This window comes from Lissotriton helveticus, chromosome 8, assembly GCF_964261635.1.
Source record: "Lissotriton helveticus chromosome 8, aLisHel1.1, whole genome shotgun sequence".
Classification (NCBI taxonomy): Eukaryota; Metazoa; Chordata; class Amphibia; order Caudata; family Salamandridae; genus Lissotriton; species Lissotriton helveticus.
The window spans coordinates 297,897,480-297,924,101 of NC_136069.1; the positions used below are offsets into that span (position 1 = coordinate 297,897,480).

The window sequence follows — 26,622 nt, forward strand, 5'->3', positions numbered from 1 at the left end:
GGGGGCAAAAGGGTGGCTGCGCAGGCAGCCAACATATGGCGCATTTCTAACACTCAAGCCCTGTTAGCCAGGTATGATAGGGCGCACTATGACACCTTAGAGCAGCTCTTACAACACCTTCCAGACCAGTTTAAAGAAGGAGCTGGGATGCTGATACAAGAGGGCAAGCTCATTTCTAACGCTGCGATTAAATGTGCGCTAGATGTCGCTGATACAGCAGCAAGAGCAATAAACACTAGTGTTATGTTAAGGCGTCAGGCATGGCTCCGCATCTCAGGGTTCAAGCCTGAGATACAAACGACTATCCTCAACCAGCCTGTCAATCCAGACAGACTGTTTGGCCCAGAGGTTGATACCACCCTCAAAGATAAAAAAAGATACTGAAACGGCTAAGTCCATGGGGACGCTTCAGTCTCAGCAATACAGAGGGAACACTTTTCGTTGCTCAGGTGCACGGGGTGTTGCCAGAGGACACTTGGCACAGCAGTCGCATTTCAACAAGGGAGGCGCCCAGGCCTCGTACCCAAAACAGAATAGAGGTGGTTACAGAGGAAACAGCGCAAAGGGCAGAGGCAGAGGCAACAATAATTCCCGTTCCTCCGCTGCCAACAAACAGTGACTCCCTGTCACTGCCCCCCGACCATCCAACACCTGTCGGGGGGAGACTCCAGCAGTTCCTGCCAGTCTGGACATCCATCACCACAGACAGGTGGGTCAGGAAACTTATCCAATACGGCTACTGTTTAGAGCTAACATCCACTCCACCCAACATACCCCCAAGACACCGTCCTATGTCAGCAGAGCACTTGCACTTATTGCAGCAAGAAGTCCTGGTGATGCTGCAAAAAGGCGCTATAGAGCTCGTGCCGGTGGAGGAAGAAGGCACAGGGGTTTATTCCCTGTACTTCTTAATCCCAAAAAAGGACGGCTCGCTCAGGCCCATTCTAGACCTACGCCCCCTCAACCTCTACATACTCTCAGAACATTTTCACATGTTAACACTACAGCAGGTTCTACCATTGTTAAACCAGGGGGACTTCCTCGCAACCTTGGACCTCAAGGATGCTTATTTTCACATACCACTCCACCCGTCCCACAGAAAGTACCTCAGGTTCACCATACAAAACAGGCATTACCAGTTCAAGGTCCTGCCCTTCGGGGTGACCACTGCCCCCAGAGTGTTCACGAAGTGTCTGGCGACCGTGGCGGCGCACCTCAGGCGACAAAACATACATGTCTATCCTTACCTAGACGACTGGCTCGTTCAAGCAAAGTCGGAACAGCAGTGCGCCGCGGACATGTCCCACACAATTCATCTCCTTCACAGTCTGGGGTTTTCGTTAAACTATCCAAAGTCGCACCTCCAGCCAGCCCATGTGCGGCAGTATCTGGGCGCGACAATCAATACTCTGACAGCTACGGCTCAGCCAAACCAGGTGAGGATCGGCAACATCCAGTCGCTCATCCGGAGGTTCAGACCGCAAAACTCACTCCCAGCGAGAGTGTTCATGCAGTTGATAGGCATGATGGCCTCCTGCATCTTCATTGTCCCGCACGCACGGTTACATAAGCGTCTGCTACAAGAATGCTTGGCGCATCAGTGGACTCAGGCTCAAGGACAGTTAAAAGACCTAGTGTTGGTCACCGGTCGGGCGTACAACTCTCTGCATTGGTGGAATCCACACAACCTTTGCAAGGGCCGACCGTTCCAGGAGCCTGTGCCACAAATTATCCTAACAACGGACGCATCTCTCCAGGGGTGGGGAGCTCATGTGCTCCACTACACTGTGCAGGGACTATGGACGACGCAGCAAAAGAAGATGCACATCAACTATCTGGAATTAATGGCAATCTTCATGGCACTCAAATCCTTCAAAATACATCTGTGCAACAAAGTCGTGTTAATCCGGACGGACAACATGACCGCGATGTATTACATCCAGAAACAGGGAGGTACGCACTCTCCACAGCTGTCTCACCTGGCTCAGAGCATGTGGAAGTGGGCCATTCAGAGGAACATCTTCCTCATGGCGGAACACCTCCCGGGCACAGACAATCAGATGGCAGATCTGCTCAGCAGGTACAGCCATCAAATGCACGAGTGGGAGATACATCCATCAGTACTCCACCCGTACTTTCAACAGTGGGGTCATCCAGAGCTAGACCCGTTTGCCACAAGGGAAAACGCAAAATGCCAACACTTTGCCGCCAGGTTCCCTCACCCACAGTCGCAGGGAAATGCGATATGGATGAACTGGTCAGGCAGATTTGTGTACGCTTTTCCCCCAGCACCTCTGATACCGCTGGTGGCAAGAAAGCTGAAGCAACACTCGATGACACTCATCCTAGTTGCTCCAACGTGGGCACGCCAACCATGGTACACCACGTTTCTAGAACTCTCCGTGGTACCGCATCAAAGGCTGCACCTCACACCCAGGCTCTTGACGCAGAACCATGGCGACATTCAGCACCCAGATCCGCGACAGCTCAATCTAGCGATCTGGCTCCTGAGGTCTTAGAGTTTGGCTACCTCAACCTGCCTCCTGAATGCATGGACATCATCAGGGAGGCACGGAAGCCCACTACAAGAGCTTGCTATGCAGCAAAATGGAAGCGGTTTGTCATTTATTGTACAGCACACAACATTGACCCGCTAGATGCCTCCATTCCTAACATCATCTGCTATTTGTTACATCTTTACAAATGCAATCTAGCGTACGCTTCCATTAGGATACACTTATCCGCCGTAGCGGCTTATCTTCAAAACAGGCAGCATCTCTCTGTTTTCAGGGTGCCTGCCATTAAAGCTTTTCTAGAAGGGCTGAAGCGGGTCATTCCTCCCAGGACCCCACCCGCTCCAGTATGGAATCTCAACGTGGTCCTCACTAGGTTGATGGGCCCACCTTTTGAGCCTCTACATTCATGTGAGATTCAGTTCTTGACATGGAAAGTGGCTTTCCTTATTGCTATCACGCCTCTAAGGCTTGTTAGTGAGCTACAAGCGCTCACGATACAAGAGCCATTTATACAAGTGCATTCAAACAGGGTAGTGCTCCGCACTAACCCCAAGTTCCTTCCGAAGGTGGTGTCACAGTTTCATGTCAATCAAACCATTGAACTGCCCGCATTCTTTCCAAACCCAGAAACAGTAGCAGAAAGAATGATCCACACGCTAGACGTTAAAAGGGCATTGATGTACTATATTGACAGAACACAACCCTTTAGGAAGACACAGCAACTTTTCGTTGCCTTCTCCGCACAGCACAAAGGCAACGCTATTTCCAAAGCTGGAATAGCCAGGTGGATCGTTAAATGCATTCAGATTTGTTATCAGAAGGCTAAACGCACTTTAACGGTCCCCCCCAGGGCGCACTCCACCCGCAAACTGGGGGCCTCCATGGCATTCCTAGGTAACATTCCTTTAGAGGATATTTGTAGAGCAGCCACGTGGGCTACACCACATACATTTACCAAACATTACTGTGTAGATGTGCACTCCAAACAGCAGGCAGCTGTAGGACAGGCTGTTCTCAAAACTCTTTTTCAGACTTCTGCAGTTGGCACGGGCGGCCGCCGTTCATGAGGGGACTGCTATGTATTCTATGCATAAGATATGAATTTAGCAGCCCACATGCCTCGAACTGAATATGCTACTTACCAGTATGCATCTGTTCTTGGCATGTAGGGCTGCTAACATTCATATCGCCCGCCCTCCTCCCCGGCGCCTGTAGCAGCTGCAGACTACTTCATGCATTTCATCACTAGCATGGACATCGTTTACACTATCACACTCCATCTTTGCCACAATTGCTAAAAACAATCTGGGGATGGAGTTGATGCCCATGCGCACTGTAGTCCAGGGGAGGAGCCACCTATCTCGTGATACTTCGAAGACTCTTCCAGGACAACAATGTGCAATCATCCGGACCCAACGCTAGGCGGCGATCTATGCATAAGATATGAATGTTAGTAGCCCTACATGCCAAGAACAGATGCATACTGGTAAGTAGCATATTCATTTCATCACTCTAATGGCCACTTCGTGTAATTACTACCTACCACACAGCGTTGACTGCAATCATGTTATGTTATGTGCCATTTATAGAGCGCACTGACGCCGAAGCTTCCTGGCGCTGCTAGACAGGGTGGGAGGAGAGGAAGAAACGGGAGACAGAGTGACCTAACTAGGGGATGGGAAGAAATGGGTTTTTAAATGTTTTCTGAAAGAGAGGAGAGAGAGAGAGGATTTAATAGACAAAGGGAGAAGGTTCCAGAGAGTTGGGGCTAAGTAGAAGAAACGGCGGCAGCCAAATTTCTTAGTTTGGTATTTTGGGGTGACTAGTAGGTCGCAGTGGGCTGATCGAAGGTTCCGTGTGGGGCGATAGGGACGGATAAGGGATTTGAGGAACCCTGGACTAGAGCAGTGAAGAGCTTTGAAGGTGAGGCAAGCCACCTTGAAGCCGACCCTTTGGTGCATAGGGAGCCAATGGAGGCTACGAAGCAGAGGCTTGGCGGATTGCCATCTAGGCGATCCATGGATTAAGCGGGCTGCCTGATTTTGGACAACTTGAAGGCGGTTTAACAGGAATAGTGGAAGACCGTGATAAATAGAGTTAGAAAAGTCAAGGTGGGAAAGCACGAGTGAAGTGACAGTTTGAATGAGTGCCGCTGGGGGGAGAAGGTGACGGACTTTACAAATCCTCCGAAGTTGGAACATGCATGATGAGATTACCGCTCCAACTTGGGCTTTGAGGGAAAGTACAAGCGTCGATGATTACGCCCAGACTTTTTACGGTTTTAGCTGGGGTAGGAGGGGAACCAAGCTCCGGAGGCCAGAACTGTGGGCCCCAATGGGAGTGGCTGAGGCCAGGGAGAAGGAGCGGTTTTCCCGGGGTTCAGTTTTAATTGGTTCTGGTCCATCCAGAGTTGGATGTGGATCATTACTGCGTGGAACGTATTGATAGCCTGTGGGGAGTTAAGTGAGAAAACAAGCTGTAAGTCGTCGGCGTAATTAAAGGTTGTGATGTCCCATTTGAGGAGGGATTGAATCAGTGGCCGGAGGTACAGATTAAATAGGAGCGTGGAGAGAGAGGAGCCCTGGGGGACTCCGCAGGGCGTGGAGGATTTTTTAGCCGTATAGGGGCCCAGGCGGACTGCCTGTGTTCTTCCAGTGAGGAAGGATCTGACCCACTCAAGAGCAGAGCCCTGGATGCCTGCCTGCTCGACACGCTGGAGAAGGATGTTATGGTCCACCGTGTCGAACGCGGCAGACCGATCCAGGAGGACAAGGGCTTGAGGACTCCCAACGTCAGCGTTGCTCCTGAGTGTGTCAAGGACTGCCAGGATGACCGCCTCGGTAGAGTGGGCAGGTCAGAATCCAGCCTGATTAGGCTCAAGATGCTGGGAGGATTCGATAAAGTTTGACAGGCAGCGAGTGACATGGGCCTCGAGAATTCGAGAAAAGTAGAGGAGGAGGGAAATGGGGCGATAATTCGATGGCTCTGCAGGGTCGGCACCTGGCTTCTTAAGAAGGGGCACTAGAATGGCCTCCTTGAAAGAAGTGGGGAAGCTGCCACTGCTGAGTGATCTATTGAGTAAATGTAAAATGCAGTCTGGCAGATTGAGGCAGATGCTCCGCAGGACGGAGGGTGGGCAGCAATCATTGGGGGAGCCAGATTTCACACGGATGGCAAGTTCCGCTAAGGAGATAGTATCTAAAGCGGGAAAGGTAGTGAAGGTCAGAGGGTTATTAGAGGGAGGGTCCAGGGGGAGTGACTGTGGAGGGGGAGGGATAGATTTTTTGATTTTGATGACTTTTTCCAAAAAAAAGGAATTCAAAGTGTCACAGGCGACCTGAGTAGGAGTCTGGGCTGGGAGAGTTCTTTCATCTGTGGTTAGCTCATTCAGAACTCTGAACACTTCCTTGGATTTGTCTGCTGCCGATGCGATCCTATTGGAAAAGTGTTCCATTTTGGCTGACCTAATGGCAGATTTATAATCATTGCGTGTGGCCAGGTAGGCCTGTCTGGCTGAGTCAGAATAGTCGTGTCTCCAGATGCGTTCTGACTGGCGCGTTTTTAATTTAAGAGTCTTGAGGTCGTCCGAGAACCACCTGTAGGAGTTCCGATGCCTAGTACAAGGGAAAGTGACTAGGGGAGCGACCTGGTCGCTGGCCGACTCTAACCAAGAGCCTATGTCTTGTTCTAGTTGGTCAATATCACTAGAAGGGTGGAGGACTGGGCGAGAGTCGGCGAGGGCGGTGAGAAAGCCCTGGGCATCGTAAGTGTTCCATTTCCGTGACTGGCCCCCGGCCATTAGAGGGGTGGGAGTCTGGCCGCCGACTGTGATGGTGGTGTCCACCAAGTGGTGGTCAGACCAGGTGCAAGGGAGAATGTCCGGTGAGGACAAGGCCAGATTACAGGACCAGATCTGGTCCAGAATATGACCCTTATTATGGGTGGGTTGGGAAACATGCTGAGTGAGGTTCAGGTTTTCGAGAGTCTCGAAGAGCTCAGTGGCGTGAGGGCCGGCATTGGAGTTGTTAAACCAATAGTTTAGATCACCAAAGATGGCGAAGCCGGAGTGCGCTGTTAGCAGAGTGGACATTTGTTCACTCAGAGTGGAAGAAAAGGAGGGCATAGAGTGGGGAGGCCGGTATAGGAGGAGAAGGGTAAGGGAGCCAGTATCGGTTTGTACGCTGAAGAGTAAGTTCTCAACCTCAGGTAGGGCAAGGGAATTGGAGGAGATAGAAGTCAGGCATTTAGATATGATGGCTGCCACCCCACCCCCGGGCCGGTCGTCTGGGCGGTCGGCATGGAGAATGTAGTAATCGGGGGGAGGGCTCCCAAAATGTCAGGGAGGGACTCGGAGGTTAGCCATGTCTCTGTAAGCAGGAGCATATCAGGGTTGGAGTTAGACAGGAGAACAAAAATGTCCTCGGAGTGTTTCACCAGCGAGCGGGTGTTTAGGTATAATACCTTGATCAAGGTGGAGTTCCTGCTAGGCGTGACTGAGGGTGGGTGTCCGCCTAGGTGGAGTTGGTCGTGGCGCTAGATGCCAAGAGCGGATATACGTCGGATGGCAGTAGGAGAAGTCATGAGTGCAGAGTGTTGAAGATCCCTAAGGGATTGGGCCGAGTATGTGATGGGAGAATCAGAATGCCGTGCCCTAAGGCCCGTTCTGGCGCGGACGGGCGCAGACGGGCTTGCCTTAGGCGCGCCTTTGGCGCGCAGACGGCGCTCCCGCTCCGCTTCCGGTGAATACACATATTTATGCCGGACGGGAAAATTGGGAGGGCGTGGCCTAAAAAGGGGCGTGGCCTCTCTCGTGGCCGGGAATGGCGTTTCTGTTAGGCAGCGCGGCAGCGCTAAGGTCCGCTGTGCGCGTCTGAACAGGTCAAGCAGGCTCTGAAAGTGCTCACACTAGCTGGTGAGTAAAAACACAACAACAAGTAATTTGTGACACTCAAACGTTTTAAAAAAGAGAGCAAGAATGTGCGAGTGAGGTCCCGGCTTTCCGCCTCAGGAGGTGATCTGTCTAACACGTCGCTCGTGTTCAGCGAGTGTATTTATGCGCGGCGAAGTGGGCGTGGCCTAAAATCATGATGAATGGCAAGTTGTATGTACTGGACAACACGCCGCATGCCAGTTCCTTCACCAGCTCGACCAGATATACACTGGGGTTGGTTCATCAGCACATATGCCAACACTCTTACCCAGAGGTAGCCAGCTTACCTGGTCTACCGGCTGGGCGAATATGACGCATAATATCCTCCACTTGATATGCACAATCGGGCACTGCCCACTATAATCATGAGTATATCTCCAGCATGTGGGTACGCGCCATATGATTACCACCATGTCAATGACACCTTTTGGGCACCTCCCCACGGGCAACCACTGCGCTTGCCACTCACTTCCATTAGCCACCGTTCACTGCATATATGGCTTCTTAAACTTCCTTCTCCAATTTGTTTTTACCTTTAGCGTATGCATGGCTGACATCCTTACCCTTGCTACGGGCTTCGGTGGCCATTGAATACATTTAGATTCATCAGCTCCCTTACAGAGCATGGGTTGGTATGCCACTCACCTAGAGGCTCACAACCCTGCCTGCACCTACATAGGCTTGAGCATGTTACCTCCCAGTCCTCCCTTGCCTTTTGCCCCCCCCCCCCTGTTTTCCCCTAACGTTATTTTGTTTTTTGGTTTCCTTCCACAGGTTGCCACATCACCCAGTATAGGACTACTAGGGCCCCACTGCAGGCTATCTCCAACAAACGTAGAGCCTGTCTATAGCTATGCACCACACTTAACATAGGTCCTGAAGAAATGCCACCTGATTCCTTGAATAACGACCAGGCACGAAACATGTCGACCTCACTTTAGAGACTGTCGACCGGGAACATCACACTCCCATAGGGCGTCCACTTTAATTTTAATTAGGCAGGTACTACCTTTAACATTAAAGCTATTGATTATAGGACTGTCCCTGATCTATTTTAATTCACCGCTTTCTGTGCACACACACTCCCACTGCCCCCACCCGCACGCACCCAACGGCTTCCTAAAAAGATCTCCAGCAAAGAGCCTCGGAAACTGTGAGCCCGTTGAGCATTGCCGCGCTGGCCCGAGCAAGGCCCAATGATGAAGCATGACACCTTTCGGGGTGTGTGAGGGCAAGATGACAAAAGATTTATCTTTCCCACCTTCCCTTCCATCCCTCCTTCTAGGAACTGCAATCTCCTTGTTCTATACCTGCATGGTGTTATGCCATGTGGATTGAAACGTATGAGTGTGTGCTGGCATTGTGTTGCAGCACATGATGTATTCAATATTATTCCTCGTGAACAGTTCTAGGTCCGCACTAGCTTTTGGAATATGGTATGAGAACGGATAATCAACAAATACACCCAGGGATGCATTGCCCAATGTTGTAGCTGATAGTATTGGAGTCACGTGGTGTCTGGGAGTTAGAATCCTGCCCTACATTCGTTGTGTCTTCATGGTATCCCCTGTAAAGAGGTCCTGAAGCGTCCCAACTGTCGTCCTCGCTCCAACAGCAGAAGGCAAGGGGCTCAAGCACCCGAAGAGAGTCTCTGGGTTGCATGCAGTATGTGTGTGGGAGCAGGGAATGTAGTTAATCCTCTTTTAATGGCCACCTTGTCCCAGATCTCTAACACCTTCCTGGTAGCGGTGGCAACATACGCACTGCGTGGTAGAGCATCTTTGGGCGCTCTACAAAAACACCCACTCAGAAACATACCGTAACTGAGTCCCAATAGTACTCCAAGAGATTAGGACATGGTAGGCCGCCCCTATCTCGCGGCAACATTAGCAAGGAATAGGGTACTCGGGGTTGTCTGCCATTCCATATAAAGGTTTGAATGTCACACGCAGACGCAGGTTGCCCTGCTGCAGGATTGACGTAAGCAGCGTCTGAAACAGGTAGAGGACCCTCAGGAGTACATTCATTTTTATTAATTTTATACACCCCAACCAGGAGATATGGAGGGGCTTCCACCTCTGAAAATCAGCCAAGATGGAGCGACGAAGAGGTCAGTTGGCTCGAGACCAGGAAGTAATTATGGGGGTCATATTGAGGCCTAAGTATTTGATGGTGTCCGGGGACCACTGAAAAGGTACAAGGCGCTGCAGGGGTGGTATGTTGTGGGCAGGGATGGTTAGAGTAAGCACTGACGACTTAGCCATATTGACTTAAAGCCAGAGACCACCTCATAGGCCTGCAAACATGGCACAACGCTTGGTAGAGACACTTCAGGTTGAGAGAGTGTGAGTAGTAGATCCTCCGCGAATAGGCTTATCGAGTCTGGCCGCCAAAGGGTATGCCTTTCAGCGTATCAGTGTCGCGGATTGTGATAGGGAGGGGGTACAACCGCCAGTGGAAAAACTAATGGCGATAGCAAGCACCCCTGTCGTGTGCCCTTCTGGATAGATACAGGCCTCATGGTTTGTCCATTAACACAGAGATAAGCTACGGGTGCCACGTCTGAGGCCATAATAATAGAGGTGAAACCCGGTCCCAGCCCTATTTTAATCAGCACTGCGTGGAAGTCAGACCAATTCAAAGGCCTTCTCCGCATCGAGCGAGAGGAGGCACGCAGGAATGTGAAATTGATGTGACTTTTCCACCAATCATGCTATGTGTCGGACATTGTCTGCACCCTGCCGATGGCGGATGACTCCCACCTGATCCGAGTTGATGAGGTCCGGGAGGTATGGTTCCAGTTGAGCGGCTAATATTTCGGTGAAACGCTTAACATCTATATTGAATAGGGCTCTGGGGCGATAGGAGGAGCACAAGGCGGGGTCTTTTTCCAGCGTTGAGTATGGGAGCCAATATTGTTGTTAGGCCGTTTCCTGCATGAAGGAATTAAAACGCCGCAATAAGATGTCCTGAAAGTGGGATAAAAAGAGCCATTAGAAGGGGACCGGGAGTCCATCAGGCCTGGGTATCTTGCCCAGAGGTAGGGCCCAGCCTGCGGCACACAGTTCTTCAGGAGTGATCAGCTCAGCCAGAAGAGCAGAGGGGCATGGGTTCCCATTCCCCATCGGCTAAGTAGGAGTTAAACTGCATGGAGGGTGGATCATCTCGGGAATACAACATTTGGTAGTAAGCATGAAAAGCCTCAAGTTTGTCCCTTTCTGGCGTTACCCATCCTGTGTCTCCAATCTGTATCTTAGCAATGTTCGTCTTGGCACGTGCATGACGCAACCTGTGAGCCAGGAGCCTACCCACGTTGTCTTCGCCCTCGTAGTATCGCTGTTGCAGAGTCAGGAGCGCCTGTCCCGCCTTAAACCTGTCAGATGGGTTCGCAGTTGGCCACAAAGCACGGCCAGCTGCCGCTTGGCTTGGCGGGTCGGGTGGTTTTGTCCAAGTGCTCCCCCGACTGCTTAGTTTCCACCGACGAGTTGGATTCCACCAGTCTCTCCTCACGTCCCCGCACAATGGCTATGGACATAATCGTGACCCTTATAGTGGCCTTAAACTCATCCTAGAGTGTGTAGAGGGGGGTTTCAGGGACTGCGTTGAATGAAAGTAGTCAGTAATCCCTCTCCATATCTCAGCCACATCTACTGGGTTGCCAAGGAAGAGTTGGGTCAGGCAGCAGCATGGTGGGCCTCTAGGGTATGGCACACCGCCTCCCATGACCACTCCAGATGTGCGTGGTCAGAAATAGAAATGTCAGAGTGCTCCACTATGTCTGTGATGGAGGAGGGAATGAGAGACAAAAGCAGTCTGTGCAGGAGTAGAAGATCAGTACGTTTGAGTAAAAAGAATAGTCCAGTATTTCAAGATGTTTACATCACCACTCGTCTCAGACCCCGGTCCTCTATATCCCGCTTTAATCATGAAGACATGGCTCCCGTATTCTTGAAAGTAGTTCCGCTTTGGTGTAGAGTGGGGTCCTATACCAAATTAAAATGCCCCCACTCTATAATGTCACCGTCTACCCCCTCTAATACTTACAGGAGGATACGTCTGATATACGCATCTTGTGAAGTGTTCGGAGCATAGAGATTGAGTATTGTGAGTTGACGCTGCCTCCGAAGGCGTACCACCAAAAAACGACCCTCTTTGTCTCAGACCTCCCTGGTAACAGATGTGTAGAATTCTCCATGCAAAGGATACCCACCCCAAGCATTTTGGTATTTGTGTAGGCCCAGTGACGCCTAGAGTATTTGGGATGTGCCATACCGTGGCGATCAGCCGCCATTAGGTGGGTTTCCTGTAGCAGGATGACATCCCGGTCGTGTTGTAGTACATAATGCCAGATTTGCTTAAGTTTGTTTGGGGAGTTAAGACTAGAATAGATATGGGGCCAGGCAGTGTGCATAAAGATGAGACAGAGTTGCACTAAAGGGGCTGTGAAGGGAGTGGCTATCAAACAGACACCAGCTTGCCACCCTTGGGACGGCAGCCGCAACAATCCTCCAGCCCCGCTGTCAAAGAAACGCGACCTGTAACAGAAAACATGTCATAATAGTGACTTCATTTTGTGGAGGTCGGCACCAAAGTGCTCCAAACCTGCTAAAGGAGTCACCCTCCAGAAGAGCAAGTCGACGAGGGCAGCCATCAGATGAGGCATCAAAGCGTAGAAGTTCAGGGGACACTGGAGCTCTCATAGACCCGAGGCCCAGCGCCACTGGCAGTAGGAAGAGGAAATGGGCCAAGCAAAGTCAACTCATGCATGCTGGTGCAGGATAGTGCAGGCGGCACCTGCGCTCAAAGGAAGCATGTGCACGAGCGAGCAGGGGAGACAACCCTGTCAATAATGCGAAGATGATTGATAATATCACGCTTAGCCTCTTGTGAGGATGCCTCTGCTTGTTGTTTGTCGGGCAGTTGTGGTTTCACTGTGGTCCCTTTGGGCCCGAGTTCCCTTCCAGGGAGATCCCGGGATGGGGAGATATATCTTTTTGAGTGTCATCTGTGAGTCCCAATAAATGCTTCACCATGTTAGGGATCTTAGTGAGCGACGTTCGAACAGAAGAGCAAAGGGGTGGCCCCATTGATAGTGTATCTCCAGGGCACGTGGCTTGTCAGTGACATGCTTGAAATCATGCTGCTTTCTCATGGTCTTCAGGGAGAGATCCTGATAAAGTTGTACAAGATATCCTCAAAATGTGAGGTAAATTTTGTCTCTAGATGTTCAAATATCGCTTCATTCTCTGTGAAGAAATCTACTCTGGTAAGGATATACAGAACTACATCTGTGGGTCCATTGGCAGGGGTCACCTGGTGAGCCCTCTCAAGAGCAGGCAGAGGCGTCGTTCCCACGGATCGCCTGCAGAAGTTCTGCTGTGAAGGCCATGTCATCACTGCCCTACGCCCCCCTAGGAACCTCCCGGATGTGGATATTTTTGCGGTGGCTTCTATTTTCTAATTCTTCCTGCTTGGTTTATAGGTCAATATTCTGCTCCTCCAGGGCTGTTACCCACCACCACAGCATCTCCTGATCCTCAGATGTAGCATCAACTTTCCGCTCAAGATCTGTGACTCTTTCACTCCAAGGGAGATTCCTTCAGTGTCTTTGATGCCCACAGGCCTGGAGGAGAACCTGAATGATGCGCAGACGCAGAAGACTGGCAGAACATCAAGACCAGGAGCAGCAGGAGTCTTTCCAGATGCAGTCTCGGTTCCCAAAGTGAAGCCCAGACAGTAGAAGTAGAAGTGGTTTCGGAATCAAATCTTGTCCCATGACAAAACTGATGAGCCACTCACAGGTAAGCCCTCAAGTACCCAAAGGAAAGGGATCAGACGATTCAGGGGTCGCTCCCAGAGGAGGGGCTGGATGGATGGCAGGACACTCCCATTTCCTTTCTCCAGTTTCATGCCAGAGCGGGAGTCAACGGCTCCCTGAACTGGTTTTAACTGGATAATGCAAGTAGGGTACCAAATGTGCACTTCAAAGCAGTGTGGTGGTGCTGGCAAGCGCCCCCACTCCAGCTAAATACACTAAGTTCTGCCTGGGAGGCTAGCACCACTCACACAGGCTGCAATGGCAGGCCTTTAGTAGGCTTGATTGGTTTCTCATGGGTGGCATAATGCATGCTGCACCCCATGGGAGACCCCTGGTGTGCCTGTGCCCTGTGTACCTCAGTACCATATACAAGGAATTTAGAAGGTTACACCAGTAGCCAATTTGGAAGGTACCGAAGTACTTTAGTCCAATTTAGGGAGAGAGCACAGTGACTGGGGTCCTGATTAGCAGGATCCCAGTCAGACTAGTCAGAAAACAGAATGACACCAGCAAAAAGTGGGGATAAACAGGAAAGCAAATCCTACTTTCCTACACCTATGCTACGTCTGTGCCCCTTTTTTTTTCTTAGATATCAGTTGCCCATTCTTTTAATCTATTTAATTTCTGCAATGTGTCAAACATATTTTGTTGCTGCTCGATATCAATTTGTCTTCATCCTCTATAGATATGATTTGCTGATTCACCTCTTGTATTTCTGATGCATTTAGAAAGTTAGGCCAGCTCTTCTGTATTTCAGTAGGTTTTCTAGCATATGTGAGGTATCTGGCATTGGTAATCCGCCATTTACTACAAAACTCAGTAAATATCGTTGTGTCCTCCTCATACATGTCTTTCAGGTATTTTGGCTTTGATTCCAGGTTACACTTCTTCAGGAAGTTGGATACAGTGGGCAAAAGGACTGTACACCATATAGATGGATTTGGTATGTACATGTATCTGAGGACCACTTTGCTCCAAGCCTTGTGTATAGTTTGCACATGTCCATCATAGACATTGGTTAATTCAGCAACCGCTTCCAGTGCCGTTGATGTCCAACAACTGGCTTTTCTGGGGATGTTCAAGCCTCGCCTATGGAAATGCCTTTTGATGGCTACCGTCTCTTCGGAGACCAGTCCGATTCAGTGCTGGAGCGCTTTAAGGACAGCAGGATTATGTCCTGTGCCTTGGGTCCTTCCATGCCACCATACCCACCCAGCCACTGTGGTGCTCAAGCTCACAGCCTCTCCGTGGACGAGGTACCCACAGATCTTGTGGGTCAGGCAGCCAGCGGTCGGGCCAGCCAGTCAACCACCTCCCGGCAGCCTCAATCATAAGGGGGAAGCCCTTAGTCTACCCCCTTATAAAGAGCACCCAGTGGGCAGCAGAATCCGCCATCACCTAGACCAGTGGCGGTCATTGACATCGGACCAATGGGTTTTGTCGGCTGTCCGGAGGGGCTACTCCTTCCCCATCGAGACTACCTCACCACCCATGCCACGTGCTTATGACCGAGTGATGGAGGACCATCTTCCTCTTCTCTGTCAGGAAGTGACGTCTTTCCTGGCAAAGGGGGCCATAGAGATTGTGCAGATGCAGGTCATAGTTGCTTTTCCTGCTACATTCTGGAGCTCATGAAGGACGTAGGCCTTTATCCTATCTTAGCCCTGCGTCCTCTAAATGTATTCCTCAAAAAGGAGCAGTTCAAAATGCTCACACTCACTCAAGTCTTGCCTGCCCTGGACCCAGGAGACTGGATGGTAGTGTTGGACTTGCAGGATGCATATTTCCACGTTCCCATCCTGCCTGCTCACAAGTGTTACCTGCGGTTCACGGTGGGCCATGAGCGATCTCAGTTCGCTGTGCTCCCTTTTGGCCTCACCAGCTCCCCTCAAGTTGTCGTGTAGTTCCTATAGATCTGTCTAGGATCTGCGTGTTTAGACAATATAAACTGTGGGATTGGTGTCCAGACTGATTCCAGACACCCCCATCGGGTATGTTCTCCTGTATACCAGCTAGCTCACAGTGCCACTGTAAACTCTTACAGAAGTAGAGAATAGTTCCTGGCAACTATCGAACATGACAATCCTGTCCCATCAGGGATCGTGAACACAGTACTTTTCGCGCAGTCAATCGTGCTCTCTTTGTCTCAGAGAGATGCACAGAATTAAAAGCGGGGACATTTTCAATAAGCATTTATTGAACCAACGTCATTCTAGTGTAAAATAAGACAAACAGATACAAATTATTATAAGCACCAACAAAGTAAGTGGATGGTAGATGTTCGAGGCATATGAGCTGCAGATTACACACTATGCATAGATGGCCACCTAGTGTTGGGCCCGGATGTTTGCAGTTTGTTTTGTTGTAGAAAAGTCTTTGGAAGTCACCGGATGGGTGGCTCCTCCTTTGGATGATACTGCGCATGGGCATCGGCTCCATCCCCAGATTGTTTTTTTCCGCCACCGGGCTCGGTTGTGTTTCCTGCGCTCCGTGTTGGGACCGATTTCCTTCGGCGCGCAATCCTCACCAACTTACAGAAATTAAGTTTCAAATGCATTTCCAGTCGACGCTACTCTTCAACACTGAAAACTTCGATTCCGGTCGTCGTTGACGGCCTTCGTGCCTAACTAGGCCTCGACTCCAGCTGATGGAAAGGACGCCATTTAAAAAGTGTCCTCAAGGTGGGTCGAAGTTTCCCCACACCGACCTTCATGAATTGTGTAACCTTTGCTTCTCCCAGGAGCACGAGGCCAGAGACTGTTCCGCTCGTGGCACTTTCCGCTCCAAGAAGACTATCCGGGACCGAAGAGCGAGGCGAACAATGGCTCGATCTTCAGCTTCGATTCCGGACGACATCTTTGAGGAAGGCGTCAACGTTCCAGAACAACACGACGTTGACAGCAATTCCGAGGCGAAAGACTCCGAAGTCGAGGACATCACTCTAGCACAGCGGTCGTAAGACCGTCGACCCTTCCTCGACACACCCAAAGACGACCCCGGTAACACACACACAACACTTCTACTGCCCCACCTTCAGGCCCGGCTAAGAAGCTAATGAAGCCTTCAGGCGACTCGGGCTCAAGTCTGCCTTTGCACGGTGCTGGCGCACACTTACTTGCACCGAAAAAGACAACGTCACTGGTCATGCCGACATCCAAACCATCGGCGCCGAAACATACCACTACTCCTTCGGCACCGAAACCCAGGTCGGAACCAAGCAAACCCGCTTTGGATTCGAAAAAACCATTGGATCCAAAAAACATTACCGGAGCTGAAAAAACCCTTGGATCCGAAAAAAGCTTCGGAGCCAAAAAAGACTCCTGCTTCTCCGGTTTAAGACATTGCCAAAAAAACAAAACAAACCGCTTCAGTGCCAAAACCTTCCTCCGCACCAAAAGATCGGCCTCCTGCAGAGGACTTACCTTATCCAGACCCTGCTCAAATGACTCTAGCTAAAGATGCAATCACTGGACAGCTGATTTTGGCTTAAAAAAGCGACCTCTGGACACACCAGCTCCAACTCCGTATTCAAAGGAGGAGGACATGGCTACCTCTCCCTTAAGACTGCCTTCCCTTCTCTTTCACCTGTACCATCACCACATCCTCCCATACCACAACATTCCCCAGCATCCTCTATCATATCAGACGATGACAACAGGGATGATCGCTCTGATGACATGGGGGTAACATGCCAGATCCATATACTCCTACAGGATCACCTGACCCGTGGGATGATTATAACACCCCAGATGTCCCAAATATCCTTCAGGATGACATATACCCCTCAAGGCCTTCCCCACCAGAAGACACTATGGGTTTCAATCAATTAATTTACAGGGCTGCGCAATATCATGGGGTAGACATGCATACAGACCCTGTAGATGAAGACTTCTTAATGGATATCTTTGATAGTGCACAAAGGTCCTCATCCATTTTACCAATGCTTAAAGGAGTCATTAATTTACAACAAGGGGTGGTGATGGACAGAGTCTCTGAATTAAGCAGAAAACTCTCACCCAGTCAAGAGATCAGGGCTAGATCCAACACCGTTTTTTAGCTCACTGCATCATCCCAGTTTCAGAACCTGGCTGTATGCAAATTAGTCTGTTCCTGTCCCAGTGCATGATGGGAACAGGGCAAACCAAACTACAAAGCCAATTCTTACACTGGAAAGGAAACAAGCTACCGGGGACCGGTTTCTGGCATTTCAGCCTCTTCGGCCCGGCTTGCTTGAATCCTGATGGTGCAGTGAGCAAGGGACTCATGTCTGAGCATACCCTTCCACGCTTAGGGTGGACAAAATAATTTACAACAAGGGGTGGTGATGGACAGAGTCTCTGAATTAAGCAGAAAACTCTCACCCAGTCAAGAGATCAGGGCTAGATCCAACACCGTTTTTTAGCTCACTGCATCATCCCAGTTTCAGAACCTGGCTGTATGCAAATTAGTCTGTTCCTGTCCCAGTGCATGATGGGAACAGGGCAAACCAAACTACAAAGCCAATTCTTACACTGGAAAGGAAACAAGCTACCGGGGACCGGTTTCTGGCATTTCAGCCTCTTCGGCCCGGCTTGCTTGAATCCTGATGGTGCAGTGAGCAAGGGACTCATGTCTGAGCATACCCTTCCACGCTTAGGGTGGACAAAATAATTTACAACAAGGGGTGGTGATGGACAGAGTCTCTGAATTAAGCAGAAAACTCTCACCCAGTCAAGAGATCAGGGCTATCTAAGCAAGGTGGCAAATATCATCGACGCGCGTTTCGGCGTAAAGAAACGCCTTCTTCAGGAGCCACAATGAGCAAGATTTGTTTTAAAATTTTTAGTTAAAAATTCTTTAGGTATAAGAATGCCCTCCGTTGAATTCCTCGTAAAAAGGAAACAGGAAATGATATGGTCTTTACGCCGAAACGCGCGTCAATGATATTTGCCACCTTGCTTAGATATTTTGATTAAAACTGTTAAGCTTTTTATATATTGAAGATTATTGTTTGTATTGAATTACATCAATTTGTGTTTTTAATGTCCTGTCCATCGACAGTTTATAATTGTCATAAATTGTATGATTTTTAATGTGTCTATTAAATTGATGATATTATTTATTGTTGTTTTTTATGGTTTTTCTTGCTGTTATCTTATGTCACATGTTTTCTTATATGACACTTCCTAGGAATTTTTTCACATACATACTATACTGTCTAGAACTAACATCCAACTCCCCGAAACATGCCACCCAAGCAACGTCCAATGTCACAAGAACATTTAACACTGCTCAGACAGGAGATAATATCCCTCCTGCAGAAAATCCCTCCTGCAGCTCCTGCAGAAAAATGCAATAGAAATAGTTCCAGAGCATCAGAAAAACAAAGGAGTATACTCCCTATATTTCCTAATAGCAAAGAAGGACGGATATTTACGACCCATCCTAGATTTCAGGCCTCTAAACATTTACATACAGTCGGACCATTTTCACATGGTCACACCAACAAGTCCTTCCACTTCTGCTACTAAACAACTTCCTGGTCATCTCAAGGACGCCTACTTCCAAATTCCCATCCACACAGCGCACAGAAAATATCTCAGATTTGTGCTAGACGGGCAGCACTACCAGTTCAAAGTGCTCCCATTCGGAGTCAAAACAGTGCCAAGGGTGTTTACCAAATGCCTAGCAGTAGTAGCAGCTCACTTAAGACGACAACATATTCATGTCTTCCCATATCTAGACGACTGGCTCATAAAAGCCAGCTCATACAGCCAGTGTGTATAACACACTCACGCTACTATTCAACTGCTTCACGACTTGGGATTCACAGTAAATCACACCAAAGCGCATCTGCAACCCTCGCACATACAACAGTATCTCGGTGCTACAATAAACACCCAACTAACACTAGCTTATCCCTCTCCAGCCAGGAAAACAAGTGTACATACTCTCCTAACAAAATTCAAACCGCAACACTCGCTACCAGCTCGAGTGTTCATGCAGCTCATAGGAATGATGACATCTTGCATACTTGTAGTACCTCACGCAAGACTGCAAATGCGTCCACTTCAAGAGTGCCTAGCATGCCACTGGAACCAGGCTCAAGGTCAACTAACAGACCTAGTGTTGGTAGACGGCCGTAATCATTGTTCTCTGCAATGATGTAACACCAAAAACCTTTCCAAAGGGCGACCGTTTCTAGAGCCAGTTCCTCAAATAGTCATGACAGCGGACGCATCGCTCTCCGGCTGGGGAGCTGCACCTACTGCATCACACCATGCAAGGTAGGTGGACACCGCAGCAGAAGTTACTCCACATCCATCATTTAGAGATGCTAGCTGTGTTTCTAGCTCTAAAAGTATTTCAAAGTCAAGTGTCAGGCAAAGCTGTCTTAGTCCGCACAGACAATATGACAGCTATGTACTACATAAACAAACAAGGGGGAACACACTCTCTGCAGCTCTCTGTTAGCACAGCAGATATGGAGATGGCTATACCACTAAAGATCTTCCTCTTAGCCCAACACGTCCCAGGAGTACAAAACACTATGCCAGATCTGCTAAGTCGACAAACACAGCAGATCCACGAGTGGGAACTTCATCCGCAAGTTCGTCATCAGTTCTTTCAAATGTGGGGACAACCTCAGATAGACCTCTTTGCCACCCACGAAAACGCAAAATGCCCAAGCTTTGCCGCCAGATACCCACACCCATTGTCCAAAGGCAATGCGATATGGATGAACTGGTCAAAACTATTTGTGTACGATTTTCCTCCTACTTCCGTTAGTGATACGCAAACTACAACAACATTCCCTGACCCTCATTCTAGTCGCTCCAACTTGGGCCCGACAAGCGTGGTACACCACGCTGTTGCAGATGTCTGTAGTACCACACCAAAAACTAAACCGATCTCCACGCCTATTAACACAGAACCATGGAGAGATCAGACACCCGGACCCAGCTCAGCTCAACCTAGCGATCTGGCTCCTGAGGTCATAGAGTTTGGTTACCTCAACCTTCCTCCAGAATGTATGAACATTATTAAAGAAGCTAGATGTCCCACTACTAGAGCATGTTATGCTGCTAAGCGGAAACGCTTTGTCATATACTGCTAAAACAACCAAGTAAATCCCTTAGACGTGTCTATTCAACACATCATAGGATATCTATTACACCTTCAAAAGTGTAATTTAGCCTATACGTCTATCAGACTACACCTTGCTGCCATTGCAACATACTTACAAAATAGACAGCATCTATCTCTTTTTAGAGTACCAGCTATAAAAGCTTTCATGGAAGGACTCAAAAGAATAATTCCTCCCAGAACGCCACCTTCACCAGTGTGGAACTTAAACATTGTTCTTACAAGATTAAGGGGTTCTCCCTTTGAACCATTACATAAATGTGAATTGCAATTCCTAACATGGAAAGTAGCTTTCCTAGTAGCAATTACTTTTCTCAGAAGGGTTAGTGAACTACAAGCATTTACCATTCAAGAACCTTTACTGCAAATGCATAATAACAAAGTGGTTCTTCGTACTAATCAATTGAGCTTCCTGTATTTTTCTCGCAGCCTCAAACTGTCGTAGAAAGAGCTCTACACACCTAAGATTTCAAAAGAGCATTACTGTACTATATCGAAAGGAGACAAACTTTTCGTAAAACAAAACAACTTTTTGTGTCCTTTTCCCCGCCACATAAAGGCAACCCCATATCAAAATCAGGGATTGCTAGGTGAATTGTTAAATGCATACAAATATGTTACCAGAAAGCCAAACGTACGTTAACAATTCCTCCAAAAGCCCATTCAACAAGGAAGATAGGGGCTTCAATGGCATTTCTTGGGGAACATTCCCCTAGATTATATATGTAGAGCAGCTTCATGGCTTACACCACACACATTCCCAAAGCATTACTGTGTAGATGTGCAAACTAAACAACAAGCCACTGTGGGCCAGGCTGTACTAAAAACACTGCTATACCATCTATGCATAGTGTGTAATCTGCAGCTCATATGCCTCGAACGGAAAATGCTACTTACCAGTATGCATCTGTTCTTGGCATGTAGAACTGCAGAGTTACACACACCCACCCGCCTCTCCGGCTACATTTATCTGTTCCAGTATTATCTTAATTAGATACAAATCACATGGACATCACTACCGCTTGTATACCCCCATCACTTCCCTAATGGCGAAAAACAATCTGGGGATGGAGCCGATACCCATGCGCAGTATCATCCAAAGGAGGAGTCACCTATCCTGTGACTTCCAAAGACTTTTCTACAACAAAACAAACTGCAAACATCCAGGCCCAACTCTAGGTGGCCATCTATCCATAGTGGGTAACTCTGCAGCTCTACATGCCAAGAACAGATGCATACTGGTAAGTAGCATTTTCCTTCTACCATAGTGCTAAAACAATGATTATAACCGGTATATAAATACATGACAATAATAATGTGTACTCCTACCATGCAACCCTAACAAGATGGACCCAAGTGTACCTAGCATGTATGTAGGTGTAGAGCCAAGAATCCCCCTAGGATGAAGCCAACACCATTACCTGGTGTGAGAGAATGAAGGACCCAGTCTTGGTCTCGAGATGGACAACCCCCTATGGGATGTCAGACCACTGCGTCCTGGAGTGTCTTTGTGCAGGAACCTCAGTGTCTCACATCAGTGTGTCAGCACGGAAGTCTATCTCCTCTGCCTGCCCCAGAAAAGATATGGTGTATATATACCCAAAAGTTACCCTCCGGGGTTCTACCTTGCTGTGTCATGTCTGCCGAGGATGACTGAAGGGATGACCCTCATACATAGTTATTATGCAGATGATAATCCTGCTGTGATTGTGAGAATCCTCATGCATAATAGAGGGTCATTTTCTGTGAATATGACACATTTATGCAGCACCTTAACTAGGTAAAAGGTCAATACCAAAAACTGTTATGTAGTACAATGGCAGGAAAAATGTAGGTCAAAGGTTAGGTGATTACCCAGGCCCATATTGGGGTACATTCCAAAACATAACTGGGTGTTTACCAAGGTGATGGCAGTGGTTGCAACTCATCTGCGGAAATCAGGAGTGCCAGACTTCCGCTATCTTGAAGATGTGCTGTTGAAGGTGGACTCAACCCAGGCTGTCGTCTCTCACCTCCAGACTACCGTGGACCTCTTGCATTTGCTGTGGGACGTTCCCTTTCATTAGAGCTTTTCTGGGCACTGTGTGGTTTTGGGCCTGTCAGCCTGAATATCCTGGACTCGCCATTCAGGAGATGATGCTGATGTTGCAGCCTGCATCCTGGATGTCGGTGAGACTGACGGTGGCTGCTGGGCCTCATGGCCTCCTGCTTGCGATGTATGCCCGCTGGGACATACAGACTCTGCACTGGGAGCTGAAGTTTATTGGGCGCACCATCAGGGAAAGCTCTTCAACATGGTCCAGATCTCGGAGGGAACTGCAAAATATCTGCAGTGGTGGTTAATGAAGCACGATTATGTTGACCGCAGACGCCTCTCCTTTCCCCCACCGGGTCTGACAGTAGGTCACTCCTAGAATAGGGTGGCCATCTGGGAAAGGTGGAGATCAGCGTTCTCTGGTCTCTTGCTGAATCCAGACTCCACATCAACCTTCTGGAGCTCTGAGCGATCGGGCTGTCCAATAAAAGCCTTTCTACCCTCCAAGGTTCATGGACACCACCACCACCATGTGGTACTGCAACAAGCAGGGCGGGGTGGGGTTGTGGACCCTTTCTCAGGAGGCCTTGCGTCTCTGGACATAACTGGAATAGCAGGGTATTTCCCTGGCGGTTCAACACCTGGCAGGCTCTCTGAATGCCAGAGCCGATGAGCTCAGCCAAAGATGCCTAGCGGATCACGTATGGCATCTCCATCTGGAGGTGATGCAAGGTCCCTTTGAGCAGTATCGAGAGCTGTGGTCATGTCTGTTCACCACCGCCAAGAACATGCAATGTCAGCAGTTCTGCTCACTAGAGTTTCCAAGGCAGCTCTCACTAGGAGACACTTTTCATCTCCAGTGGAGCTGAGGCCTCCTGTATGACTTTCCGCCCATACCACTCCTTCCCAGAGTCCTCAAGAAGTTCAGGAATGACCAAGCCCAAGGCATCCTTTTGGCTCCGGACTGGGCTCTGAGAGTTTGGTATCCCGAGCTGTTGAACATGGCCAGCCTGATTATCCTCCAATCAGGCCGTCCCTTTGGGAGGCTCTTCTGTTGTGGCAGCAGGAGAGAGTTCTCCACTCGATCCTGTCAACACTCCACCTTCTTGCCTGGAGATTGTGTGGCAACAGTTTACAGCCTTTAACCTTCTGCCTAAAGGCTGTGCTGTTATTCTGGCAGCTAGGCGTCCCTTCACCAAAACTGTATACGCCAGCAGTTGGGGCAAGTTTGTGGCATGGTGTACAGAAAAGCAGGTAGATCCCCTTTCTCAGATACTCCGCTTTATTTTTTCCCTTGCCCAGCAAGGCTGTGCGTACCTTTAAAGGGTTATCTTTCTGGTATTTCAGCTTTCTGTGGTTGCCTGACCAGGCATCCCTCTTCAAATCCCCTCTTGTACATGGGTTCTTTAAAGGTTTGCGTTATATGTTTCCACCTTCTCCTTTTATCAGGAGGCCTCAGTGGGACCCTAATCCCGTCCTGACGTTTCTGGTGTGTGCTCCGTTTGAGCCGTTGCACCGCTATCATCTCAGGTTTCTTCCTATCAAGACGGCCTTCCTGGTGGCAATAACCTCTGCTGGAAGGTTCAGTGAGCTTCAGGCTTTGTTTTCGAAGTCTCCATACCTGAACATCTACCTAGATAAGCTGGTTCTGTTAACCCAATGCTTCCTATCTACCCAAAGTCGTCACTTCCCTTCATTTAGGCATGTCCATCACTCTGCCTACATTCTATGCTACGCTACATCCCTCTAAAGAAGATAAGCAACTTCACATACTGGGCCCATAAAGCACGTCATAATTCTACCATGATCTCACAAGAGTTCAGGGTGGGCAACCAATTCTGTGTGGGGTATGTCGGAGGCAAGAAAGAAAAAGGCTGTGTAGAAGCAGATTATCTCCCGATGGATCGTGCTCTGCATTAAAATCCGCTACGCATTGGCTGAAAAGCAACTCTCTCACGGTTTGCATTCTCATTCCACCAAAGCTAAGCCTACAGCCACTGTTAGCATGCAGAGTCCCAATCCTGAAAATCTGCTAGGCTGCAAAGTGGGCTTTCTTGCACTAGTTCACAAAACACTACTGCCTGGTCAGTCAGGTCTTTCGGGATAAGCACTTTGCCCGTTCGGTCTGCAGAACTTCTTAGTATGAAATTGTTTTGTATATCCACCTCTGGTGAGGTATGGCTTGGGTATCTCTTAGGGAAGAATTCTGTGGCTAGAAGTCTGATTCATATGGACAAATTACTTACCTTCGGTAATGTCTTATCTGGCAGAGACTCTAGCTGTAGATTTCTTAATGACCCACCCATCCTCCCCACACTACAAATGAATTTCTAGGGCAGTTCTTGCCCCTTTCAGTGCCCTAGTTTAGCACACCAGTGATCAGTGTTTTCTTTGCTCCGCGTTCTTGGTGTGGAAAGTCACAAAAAGTAGCTGACATAAGCATGCTCGGGTGGCACCTATATAGGCACCACACATGTCACATCCGCCACGGACGATGCTGTTGCAATGCGGAGCCGATCAACGGAGATTTTTTTTAAAACCTTTCATTGAATTTTGTCACAGTATAGTACATAATGCATTACTTGGCTTGCATCATCACTTAGAACGGATCCAGTGTGCCAATTACATGATTGTCAGGTGTAAGTGGTTTGGTACAATTAGAAACAACATGTTAAAGTTTTTTAAATTTCAGATCACAACAACTGAATCCCCCTTTACAGGGTCATAGTGCTAGTATGATGTCTCCACTTTTCCCCACCCCACGCCCAATGTCTGTATACTAAGTACCTCACTAGCCATTTGTACGTGAACCCTTGCACCCCCTTCCCTCGCTGTGTGTGGCAGCAAATTGGCCATTTTCATCACTTCATCTTTTGCCTGGAGTATAAGTGAGATTCATAATCTTTTAGTAGATAAATCATGAATCCTTTACTGTGTATCATTGTTAGGGTTGTTATTAGGACAAAGTCTACTTTTGTCTGTTAGCCGTTGTTTCTGATTTCTATTTCAATTACACAATTCATGTAACATGCTGTTCATATTTTAGATGTGAGATGTCATTGAAGTATGTCATTGAAAGGACAAGCTAGTGCTTTTAAACCAGTTGGTAAACAATCCATTTCTCGACAGGTTGGAGAATGGGTTCAATTCAGCTGTTATACAATGGTAGATTGGTTGCTCATGGGTCATATTATGGGACATTCTTTTAGAGATAAAACACAACTTTCCCTTTTCAAAATATTCAGATTTTAGATATCTGCCTGGCAGCAACATAGATGTGCGTCAATAGTTTACATATTGCATTATGGAAGCTGCAGTTTTTATTTTAATTCAGTTAATATATTTCATGAACAGGATGCCCGTAAACGGCAGTGATTGAAAACAACCTCCAGCCTCCTTGATGCACGTCCAGTATAGTACTGTAAACCTTCCTAGAATAGGAAGTGCTGAAGTCACAACTAACATAACAATCTTCATTTTTATTGACCTGAAAATTCAGAGTATTTTACAATGTTGCTTTTTTCCAAAACAGGCAAGAGACACTTCTTAAAGAATTAGCAACATTTGCAGAAGGTTATTATGCAGAAATTGAAAATGCCAAGAAGAAAATTGTAGAAAAACTGGACGATTTGAAAGGTGCAATGCAACTAGCTAGAGGATCTAAAGAAACCCCATCCTCCAGAGCATATTTTAATTTGAATCAGGTATTTTAAGTTTAGATAAATATGAATATTTAAGCCTATTTTTCATGTAATGACTCTCAACCAGATGAAGACATTTGTTCTCTAGTTAAATGATTAGTTTCTGAAATTGCTTTTAGGGACTGTTTCGTCTATTATATTTATTGATTTACAGAGCTCTTAAAAGGTGCATACCTTTTGCAGTAAAAGTTTTCCACCTTGGAACTCTCTGTAGTGCACTTTTCACCTCATAACTTTCCGAGCCCTGTGTAATATCTTAGAGGCATCTAGCTGCAGATTCCTTAACTTAGAATATCCCCCCAGGCGTCAGACTGGATCCGTAGAATTTTTCTCAGCAGCACCTCTGCGTGCCGCGGGACAGCGCCGTGTGGCTCTGCCCTGACGTCGTCCACGGACATGACGTCAGTGAAGCCACATAAGCCCCTCCCGGGGTGCTGACGTCCGTTTTCTTCTTTTCCGCGTCCCAATGCGGTTCTAGGCAAAGTACCTCTGGCCTG

At 48.3% G+C, this 26,622-nt stretch overlaps 1 protein-coding gene across 1 annotated transcript in view; it reads left to right on the forward strand.

Moving 5' to 3' along the window:
• Positions 1-26,622, forward strand: part of RNF17 (ring finger protein 17) — a 3,010,943-nt gene that overhangs the window by 423,269 nt on the left and 2,561,052 nt on the right. The window contains exon 10 of the mRNA XM_078657063.1: positions 25,957-26,128. Coding sequence (XP_078513189.1) covers positions 25,957-26,128 — 172 coding nt within the window. The remainder of the gene's footprint in view (positions 1-25,956; positions 26,129-26,622) is intronic.